Source organism: Tetrao urogallus (assembly GCF_951394365.1).
Source record: "Tetrao urogallus genome assembly, chromosome: 17".
Lineage (NCBI taxonomy): Eukaryota > Metazoa > Chordata > Aves > Galliformes > Phasianidae > Tetrao > Tetrao urogallus.
The window spans coordinates 6525307-6535897 of record NC_136830.1 but is presented as its reverse complement, the minus strand read 5'-3'; the positions used below and the strand labels follow the sequence as shown (position 1 = coordinate 6535897).

The following is a 10591-nucleotide window of genomic DNA, read 5'->3' as shown; positions in this document are numbered from 1 at the left end:
CAGATCAGACAGCTTTGAGCTGATGGATTACATCCTGCAGAGCAGGCAGGAGGCGGGGGCACCGCTGTCCCACAGCCCCCGAGATGGATTCATGCAGGTGTTGGGCTTTGCACCGTGCCAGAACGGAGAAGATGGGCAGCTCACAAAGAGCCGGGCGGCGAGAGAGGCTGGTAAGCTTACAAGGCAGAACAGCACCCAGATGCCGGAGAACAAGGAATGGCTTGGAGCAGATGTGGATATGGAGATGCTGGAGTCATACAGCCAGAAAAAGTCACCTCCGGCCCCACCGGCCAGGTCACACAGTAAGGAGAGCCTGGCACTGAGCATGAGCAAGACCGTAGCACTGAGCGAGGCACTGCTGGAGCCCTGCAGCACTGCGGCCCGGCCAGGGGGGAAGGAGCCAACAGGAGGGGGCCCAAAGGAGCAGGGGAGGAAGAGCGAGGAGGAGGAGGAAGAGGAGGAGGAGAAAGTGCTCAAAGTTGCCGATGCGAAGAAAACCTTTGAGAAGGCGAAAGCAGAGGGGAAGGCAGCAGCTAGCAGTGCCCGGAAAGGTGAGGGGGACAATGGGGGGAGTGGGACACAGCTCTGCAAAATGGGTGGAAAGGGGTCAGTGGGGTGAGGGCTGCGGGGCAGGGCTCCATCCTGCAGAGCTGTGGTTGTATCAGGGACGGAATTCTGACAGGTGCCAGTGGAACTGCTGTGTGAGATGGGATTTTGCTATGTCATGACTCTCCTGGAGCCTTTGGTGCAATTAGTAAATGAGTGCCACGTCTAGTTTAGATGATTGCATGAACAGATCTAACGTAAGAGTGACTGCACGGTACTTTTTCACGCTTTCACCTGTCCTTCTTTGTCTCTCTGCACACTGGGTGATCTGATATCAGTTTAATTATGGTGTAATCAGCAGGTATTGTCATCTTCGGGTTCTTTTTTCCTGTGCTGGGACTTGGCTGGGTGAGTGCAGGAGAATGACATCAGTTGGAAGCCGTCCCCCTGCGAAGCTGTGAATAAGTGAGCTGTGCTGGGATTTTAGCAGTGAAACAGAAACAGGGAGAGGTTAGCAGTGAGTGTGCTTGAGGACGTGTCGCACCGTGATGGTGAAGCTGCACCTTCGGCGTACTGACAGTCCGCGATTGGGGATTTCCTTATAAAGGAAAATAAATGTCAGGGCGCAGGAAATCTGTGCTGGTTTGGAATGGAGTAACGCCGTTATTAAAAGCCAGGGGCTGTTACCCCACAGGGCCGGGCGCCCCAGGGGACAATCACACTGAGATGAGAGCCCTCCTGGGGTGGTACAGAACAGGGGGGAGAGTTCTGTTCCTGCAGCCCATTGAGCAAACCTGCTGCCGAGCTCACATCTTCCCACGCCTCGCGCTGCACAAGGACATCCTGCTTCTGTGTACCGCCGTGTGATGCCTTTCTTATACCTCTGATTTTTCCAGCACCTTTGGCCCAACTTGATCCTAGACAGCAGGGAGAGAAACAGAACAAGATGGCAAAAGGCTTCCAAAAGACTGGTTGACTAATGAGGACAAGACTGGGCTGTGGGATGTTGTGACGCGGAGACCCGCAGCGCCCAGCCCCGCACGCAGCCCCGCTCACAGCCCCGCTCACTCCCTGCTGCCTGCCTGATTTTTTCCTGCTATTCAGAATGATAGGAAGTGTCAGTCCTGGGATATCCATGATGTAAATAAAATACAGCTTGCTCTGTTCATTACTGCTATTTTTTGTGTGTGTGCGTGCGTTCTGCTTTCTTGTCTCTCTCCCATGTTCAGTCATCTGGTGTAGTGGAGATAGCAACAAAGAAAAATCCCATCTGTTGCAACCGATTGCTTTGTGGCTATTTGGTGTCCCAACAGTTTAGTTCGGTGCAGGGACTACCAGTCTTTTATTGCAAAAGAAACGAGGAAAAAGGAAAATATATGATGTGATCATAGAATGGTTTGAGTCGGAAGGGACCCCCAAAGCCATCTGGTCGCAGTGCCTGCAGTGCACAGGGACACCCACAGCTCCAGCAGTGCTCACAGACCCGTCCCCTGACCTTGGGTGTCTGCAGGTCCGGGTCTTTGAGTGATCCTGGATGGAGAAGAAAACTATAGGAGGAGAAAGCTGAGCTCAGATTTAATATAAAGATCAGCTCTGGCTGTAAAGCTGGGCAGCACTGTGTTCTGTGCCTTTCCTATGGAGCTGCTGGAATGGATGGCTGTGACATCTCTATTGCTACACATAACGTGTGTGAGAGCGTGCATAAGTAGTAATAGATGTGCTTTATCAAATGTGTGTTAAATCATTCATAGAGGCAATATGAATTATGGATAATGCCATGGCCTAATGTTCATGTGCAGGGATGGGGCCACGCGGAGGTGGGCAGAGCTAAAACTGGGGGGGCTGTAGCTCCTCAGCCCTACTTTCACTCACTCATTCACCTTTCCTTCTGTCCGCATCACTGATGTGCTCTCACATTTCTCCCTTTCCTAGCTTGTTATTCCACAAACCTGACAGAACACATTGTTCATGTAAGCTTTGCTCTGTGATTCCACAGCTCCCCTTTCTGGCCGAGGACTGAATAAAAGGGATTTGCTTGCATGGTCCCGAGGTCTGAAGGCTGAACTGGGATGGGTGGGCCAGCACCAAGAAATGCCTCAGAACCACTGTGCCCTGCTTTGGGTGGCCGTTGAGGCGTCCCTTAAAAATAAAGCTTGTGCAATGGCTAGAGCTGCTCTTGCCAACGTGTGCCCATTGGTCTCTGGGAAGTCCAAAGGCTTCAAGAAATATGGTGGACACAAATGTCCTGGACAAGTTGTATAGTTGGGGTGCCCACAGTCCCAAGCTCTCCTGTCTGGCGTATTTTGTGTGACTTAGCAGTTAAGCTGCAAAAATAGGACTTTAAAATTGTTGATCTCTCTAAACCCTCCGTAAGCCGTTTTCCTTCATTCAGAATATATTTAGCCACGAGGATTTGGGCAAATTGAAATGTTTGTAACAAATGCATCCCCCAAGTGACTTCCTAGAGACTGCTTGGCTGGGCCGCGTCCATCAGGGATGGCTCTGCCCTGCCCTGCCCTTAGGAGCAGCTCAGGCCCCTGTGGAGGCAGCAGGCAGTCTGTGCCACCCTATTTTCCATGTTCTAATGTCTCATTTATAGCTGTCTTAAGCACTTATTCTTTCAGTGGGATGCCCGGGGGAGATGCACTCCTGAGGTTTGCTCCTGATGCTGCAGCTGATTCCGCGCTGTGCTGCGAGCAAAGCAATTTTCCAGCAGCGCTGAGAGCCACAGCTCTGGGCAGATGATGAGGAGCAACGCTCCAGAGCTTTGCAAATAGCCCTGTGTGCCTCCTGCTGTTGCTTTCTTCACCTTTTCTGAACTAAAACGAGCATCGCTGCGCTGGCAAGGAGCGTTGTGGGCTGTATTGAATGTGTTACTTATAAGGCGTGTCGGGATCGCCGCGGTGATTTATTGCACCGATGGAATTGATGCATATTTGCAAGCAAGCTAAATTTAGCTGCTGACCTAAGTTCCAGAGATGGAGTCTGGAGCCACGGTGCTGTTTCCGTATAAAGGCTGTCAGACAGACTCGGCAGCAATTGTGCATCCATGTAGCAGAGGGCAGGATAGGTGAGATGGCTGAAAGCAGCAGAAACATGCTTCTGAGTTAATTCTGATTTTTTCCTGCAAAATTTAATTACTGGGTGTGTTAGAGCTTCTAAAATAGAGGGACAAACTTTGTTGTCGGATCCCTTGTAGCTGCAAGAATTTGGTAATAGGATATTTTCCTTTAGAAAACTTAGAATTTGTGACATATTTTGACAAGCTGTTAGGCTCGGCTGTAATTTATGTACGGTTTGTTAGAATGATTTCATTCAGCTGAAGTGATGAAGATTACTGTTTACAGAGGAGCCAGAGAGCGTCTGTAGAACCTTGGCCATCCTTTTCTGTTGCTGAAGGCTTCAGCCTGAAATTTCTGTCATTTCTTCATCGCCTTCTATGGTAGTCTGTTGGGATTGACACGGCTCATTAACACAGGTCAGGGGCCGAGTGATCTTTGGAGTGTTTTCAGCCAAACTCTTAATGTAACACCAGTGAAAATCCAACAGGTATCGCTTCCTTCTGAGTCAGAGCGAGTGATTCTTCCAGCCATGTGTCGAGTGAGCTGCCCTGCACAGGGAGCGCACAACACGTCGGTCAGGGCGGTTATTGCAAGGGCTGTGCTCTGGTTGGATTTCTCAGGGCAAATTTCACTTCGTCCCCTCTGCATATCACTCATCATAGAGTCATAGAATGGTTAGTGCCGGAAAGGACCCCCAAAGGCCGTCTGCTCCCAGTGCCTGCAGTGCACAGGGACACCCACAGCTCCAGCAGTGCTCACAGCCCCGTCCCCTGAGCGTGGCTGTGTGCAGGGATGGGGCAGCACCAGCTCTCTGGGCACCCTGTGCAGTGCCTCACTGCCCTCAGTGTCAAAACTACCTTACATCCGATCTAAATCTCCCCTCTTTTAGTTTCAAACTGTAGGTAGATGCCAACACTTCACCTGGTTTCTGTTCTAAGCCATGTGTGGTGTTGGGTACCTTCCACCTTGCCTGTTGCATTTCAGACCAGAGTAATGATTAAAACACCACATCCTGAGCTAAAAGGAGCTATACGCATGCAAGATCATGTTATTATCAGTACCATTATCCCCTTGCATGAGCAGCTTCAATCAACTTTTACCCCAGATGCTCAATAGGCGCAGCACAGCGATGGCAGCGGGACCGGCGCTGGTCACTGACTCATTGTATGACCTTCACTGAGTCACGTACCTGGATGGAAAACATGAATCACCATCCAAACCCATTAAACTGCAGATTACCTACAGGTCTGCCCCCTGTAGGGCTGCCACGCTGCTTTTGTTTTCCTCTTTTTTCAGATTTCAAGAGATTATTTGTGTGATGAGGGCTGAGCTCTGGGGAGGAAGACATTAATTTCATGTTAACTGCTGCCAAGGGTGGGAGCCGGCCGGGATGCAGCTCTGATCTCCAGGTCTATCGTTTTGTCCCAAGATGTTGCTGGGTATGAAATGGAGATTTTCCTGCTGGTTGGCTGTTGGGCTTGTGTAGAAGTTTAGCAAACATTCAATGGCGTTTGCTGGTTGAATTTGTAGTCGAGGCATACGTCGCTTCCTCGCTTCACACACACGCAGCTCGGAGGCTTTCTGCAGGCCCTTCACATGGGAAGAAGCGGCTCTCATCTCCCCACAGCCACCTCACCCAGCTCTGCATCACACAGAGAGGAAGCCACGGGCGTGCCGCTCCCCTGCACAGCCAGGCCCCTTAACCACATGCAAACAGATTCACCAATATTGGCTGAAACACACGAGGAAGCCGTGCAGCCTCAGGTTTTGGCCATGTATGGTAAAAACAGCGCGGCCCAATGTGCCCACAGGAGCAAAGCTGTGGGCAGCCCCACACCAGCATCCCCAGAAGGGCTTCACTTCCAGCTTCCGTCTCTGGTTTTACAGCAGCTGGGTGCCCGCTGATGAGCCTGTGCGACCCAACGAGGCGACGGCTGATTTCAGTGTGGAACTAGTGGGTCCATTCGGTGTTTTTGTTGAGAGCAAACCAGCCTGGGGGTTTGCGACAAGCTGTTGGCTCTGGCTGTGCTCTGCTAACACAAGGAGCCCCAAAAACCTCTGTGCACCTCTGCCCGCTGTCCGCTTGTGTGTTTTAGCTTAAAGCACAGGGCAGGGCTTGTTGTCACCACATCAAGGAGCTGTGTGTGACAGAGCAGAGCTGTCTGTGAGGGAAGAGGCCTGGGGGCAACCTGTGGGCAGCCTGGGGAGCAGTGGGGACTGCTGTGGGTACTACGCCAGTGGGAGACCAGGCACTGATGGAAGGGACCGAGAGCCTGAGGGGAGCAGCATTGCTTCTGGCACTGCCAGAACCATGAAGGCAACAACCAGACCCTCACCCACCCCTAACGCACAACTGCCCGCCGCTCCCTGCAGCCCCGCGGCTTTTGGCGGCGTCAGTCAGCAGAAGGGTGGGAGACACAGAGCGCGCGACCACGCGTGGATGCGAGCGCCGCGTCGCCATTGGCCGAGACTCCTGCCACTCATCCGAGCAGGGGGAGAGGGGCGTGGCTACCCCGGCGGGAGGCGTGGCCACGAGGGGGCGGAGCCTGCGCCCGCTGCGCCGCGGTCAGTCGGGCGGTGGCGGCGGCGGAGGCGGCAGTGGCGGAGGGGGATCCGCCGGGCTGAGGAGCGGACGCGGGGAGGCGGCTGAAGGATCGCGGTGCGCGGGGGCGGCGGGAGGGGAACCAGGGACGGCGGTGGGTCGCCCGCTAGGGTGGAGGCGGCGAAGTTGGGGCGGCCGTGCCCGCGGCGAGGCGGTAGGGCCGGGCCCGGGCCGAGCCGGGCGGCGAGGGCAGGCGGGGCCGCCCAGAGGGAGCAGCCGGTGGCCGCGGGGGATGCTCGGGCGGGGCCCTTCCTTCTTGGGCCCTTCCCTCAGAGGCGGCTGTCAGCGCCCGGGGCCTGCGGGGGAAGCGCCCTGGGAGCGCGGGCGGTTGCAAACCGCGGTTTCTCGCCGCTCGCCTCCTTATTAGGTAGCGAAACGCTCCGGCACCGCCGCGGTTCCGGCATCCGGCGGAGCGCTGCCGGGCTGGGGCCGCCCGCTGGGTGCCGGCAGCGCCCGCTGTGTCGCCCGGCTCGGCTCGGCTCGGCACAGCCGCCCTTTGTCCCGATGCCGGCTGCCCCGGGCTGTGCCCCGCCGCCGGGCTTTGTTGTTGAGCACGGGCAGCAGCACGCCGAGGGCCGGAACGCCGCTTGTCCGCGCCTCTGCCGTCAGCTGCCGCTCTGCTGCGCTGCACAGAAAGCCTTCTGACATGCATAAGCATCCCTCTGTTGTGCCTTCATCCAGACAATGTGCTGCAGGAGACAGCTTTCGCTCTGTTGCTTGTTTTTTTTTGTTTGTTTCTCTCCAATCTATCTAGAAACAAAAGTATAACTGATTGATGCAGTTCTATTGTGGAGGGTGAGTGCTATGCATCGGTGTGGGTTTTTTGTTCCCAGCTGTAGTTGTAGGCTGTGTGTCGGAGCATGCCCATTCAGCCCATTCATGCAGCTGTGCCGTGGATTAGACCCAGCAAGAAGGATGGCAGCGATGTGGAGGAGTGACATTTGCAATGCAGCACTCTGCGGCGCGCTTTCCACTTTGCCAGTAGCAGCTCTGCTTTCATTTCAAGCTGGGCTATACCCAAATTGCTCTCTGTGTTGCTTACTCCCCCTCGTGCCTTTATAAGCACACAGGGCTGTGTTCGACCCCATTGAATCACCCCATGCTCCAGGGGAAGAGCAGATTCCTGTGCACTCATTGACAACGCTGTGTTGCAGCTGATAGTTATGTTTGCTGCAAACTGTGCAAGCAAAGGTAGCAGATGAAGTGCTGTTGTGCTGAAGTCAGTGTGTGTTTGGCAGTAATTTTTCAGTGGTCGTTTGTAGCCTTGCTTAGGGATCGCTTTAATCAGCACTTTGTGTCTCTTTTATGTGTGCTGTTGGCACCACCATGTCTTCTAGCGAGCTGCCTTTCAAACATCATTGTGTTTTTCAAGTTAAATCTTCATGCTTATTGCATCTGTCACTTCTGGGATGCACTCCAAGCGAAAGGCAGATTCAGTGTAATGGCAATGGGATGGAATGCACAGAAGGGTAAAATATCAGCCTTCTTCAGAGATACGGCAGAGGGCTGGGAGAGGTCCGCACTCAGTGACTGCTTCATGCATCACACTGAACTTTAATGGTAGAGACTTCAATGACTGTGTCATAAAATGGCTCATTACAGCATAAAGTTGTGTGTCGGTAGTAGGAGAATTTATGTTAATGTTTTTAATTTGGTTATTGATTGCCGGGAAATATAATTAGCTCGGATGCCAGCTTCCTAGTTGGAAGACATGAGCAAAACACTTCCTGGCCTGGGTTTTCGCCTCGGTGAGGTCATCGCTGCACCACTCCCAGGGCCAGGAATGTCCTTTTCTGCGAGCTTGCAGGCACATTTTCTCTTGGCTTTTAAAACGTGGTTTTGTTTGTTTTGGTTTTGTTTTCCTGAGGGCTTTGGTGATAATCTCAGCCCTCCTGTAAGGATGCGTTGGAGCAGAACTCGCTGAGGATTTGAAGCGCCCCAGTTTCAGCATTACAGGGCACAGGCATAAGAATTATATGTCTGTGCTCTCTTTTAGTTCTCTCCCTGCAGCCTCCCCCGCTTAGAACTTCGGGTCAGAAAGGCTTTGGACTGAGAGCTGTGTCTCAGGACAGATGGGGGTGAGTGCTGACGGTTCCAGATGTGCACATGTAGGTAGGGATGGCTTTCTGCACTCTCTACCTGCTGTTAGGATTTTCTCGTTCTGTTTTTCCCATCTGAGTAATAACACAAAAATGGATTCCTCGAGTTGTTCTGAGGTCTGGCTGCTCAGCAGGCGACTTCACTTCAGGGTGATGCTGGGGTCAGCTCACCCAGTGTGAAGGGTGCTCCTCTGCAATAGGCATGGTGAAATTCTTCCTGGTTACAGCATCATGGCATTCATTCTGCTGTAAATGAGCCTCGTAGTTTTATGTGGTGAGTAAAAAACGGTCGGAACGAGCAGCAGGATATGGCTGGAGGTAGTGATTGGGCATGAAATGGAAGGTGACTGTTTAGGCACTGCTGCGTGCTTGTTCAAACAGATTATTTTTCTTTACACTTTTGCCATGCAATCCTTCATGCTAATAAGACACATGTAATCTCTTAACAGCGGTCATCCTTCTAAGAGGTCACCAAGTGCTCCTGAACTGGGGCAGACCTGTGATGGAATACCGTAACAGCTCTAAAATCCAGCTCTGCAGGGCAGGAGCTAGCAAGGAACTCAACAGAAATCAGGAAAATGGTGTCTGTTCCTCGCAGGGAGGAAACCATCAGTTCTGTCAGAGCCTGTCTGCCTGGTGCCCTGCAATAGAAGAGGTCTCCCTGCCTCAGAAGTGACAAAACACAACGTTGTTTATGGTTTAGATAGCAAGGAGGAATTGTCTGCATAGGAGAAAGGATGATTCCTTCAGCGTTATCACTTTGTTTCTTCATCAGTGTTGCTTTCTCTTTTTTTCTTTTCTTTGCTGATAACAAGCAATGGATGATAAGTTTCTCACTATCAGCGTGTGATGGCTGTGCTGAGGTCTGGGTTCGGAGGGGGAAGCCGGTGGTGGTTGGCTCAGTTACAGCACTGCCGCTTGGCACTGAGCTGGGCCTCCTGATTCATCTTAATTGGGTTTTCCTTGGTTTCCATTTTAATAATTTGATTTGGAAAAGCAGTGGAAATAACATTAGAGTAGTGGTGGGGTCTGACTTAAAGTGATTACGTCGAGCCTGGTGCTGCTAGTGCATCTCGGCACACCGACCGCAGTCTTCTGCAGCTTCAGCCATTTGTGATGAAGTCAGTCTTCTTTTGGAAGGTTCTTGGTTTTTTTCTCATGGCTCTCCAGAATAGGTGCAAATTATCCCCAAATCTTGGCTGGCTGGAGCATCTTTGTCTACATTCCATATGTGCCCTGGTACTGCGTTCCACCTGCAGCTCCAGGATCTGGGATTTTGGGTCGTCCGAGTGCTCTGCGATGTGGGAACTCGGTCCCTGTTCTGCATGTAGTTGCCATAGTGACTGTGCTCTCCGGTCCCTGGGAAGCTCTTGTTTATCTCACGTAAATGCATCAAGTGCCACCTTGTAATGCTGCATCTGGCAGGATTCTCTTTCTGTTTGGATCTGGCAGGGATTTGACATCCTCTGGTCCTGCACATTTGGATAGTGGGTGTGTGTCAGGCACAGTCAGCCAGACTGATAATGGAGATAATTAGCACCACCAGGGATTAGCAGGCAATAACGAGGCTGGAGTAATCGCTCTGCCCCCTAGGAGCTGGCCGGTTGCTCAGCACAGAGATGGCCATGGGCACACACATGGCAAGGGCAGCAGTGCTGGTGTCTCAGAGATACTCCTAGATACGGTTTTTCCACTCATTGGAGGTACTCAAGCCACTCACAGTCACTCAGTGCATGCTGCTATCCTGAACACACGGTGGTTTGGGGTGTACACTTGGAGTTGGCTTGTGGTTAGCATTGCAAATGTTTCTCGTTTCCGGATGGGAAATGGGAGGTCATGCATTGTGCTGGGCTCCTCAGGTGTGGGGCTGGGCAGCTCTGCTATTTGCAGCAGCACAGGTCACAGTGTGTGCAGGTAGATGGCCATTCACACCCTGAGCTGCTCAGCTCATTTCATACTGTGTGACTGATGGAAGCACTGCCGTGAAGAATGGAGTCAGTGGCCACAGAGCTGCCTTGTTCAGAATTGGAGGAGGGTTAATTGAATTTTTTTTTCTTTTTTTTTTTGAGTTTTCAATGGTCCTGGGGTGGGGGGAAGGGGAGAGTAATTTTCATTTCTGATCTGCTGAGGTCGGTTTGCAAGGCAGGAAGAAATGGGGAGGCAGCTGCCAGACACAGCCCTGCCTCGGTGCAGCATGGCGTGGAGGCACAGCTGTCCTTGCTGTGAGCTGTGTGTTGTGCCTTCAGCATTTCTTTTCCCGGCCCCAGCCATCTCTGGAGCGA

At 52.5% G+C, this 10591-nt stretch overlaps 1 protein-coding gene across 1 annotated transcript in view; it reads left to right on the top strand.

Annotated features, from left to right (window-relative positions):
- Nucleotides 1-238: 238 nt before the first annotated feature.
- CORO1C (coronin 1C) overlaps nt 239-10591 on the top strand; it is a gene marked incomplete at both ends in the record, with an annotated part of 35977 nt that continues 25624 nt past the window's right edge. Inside the window, one exon of the mRNA XM_079543978.1 lies at nt 239-551. Coding sequence (XP_079400104.1) covers nt 239-551 — 313 coding nt within the window. The remainder of the gene's footprint in view (nt 552-10591) is intronic.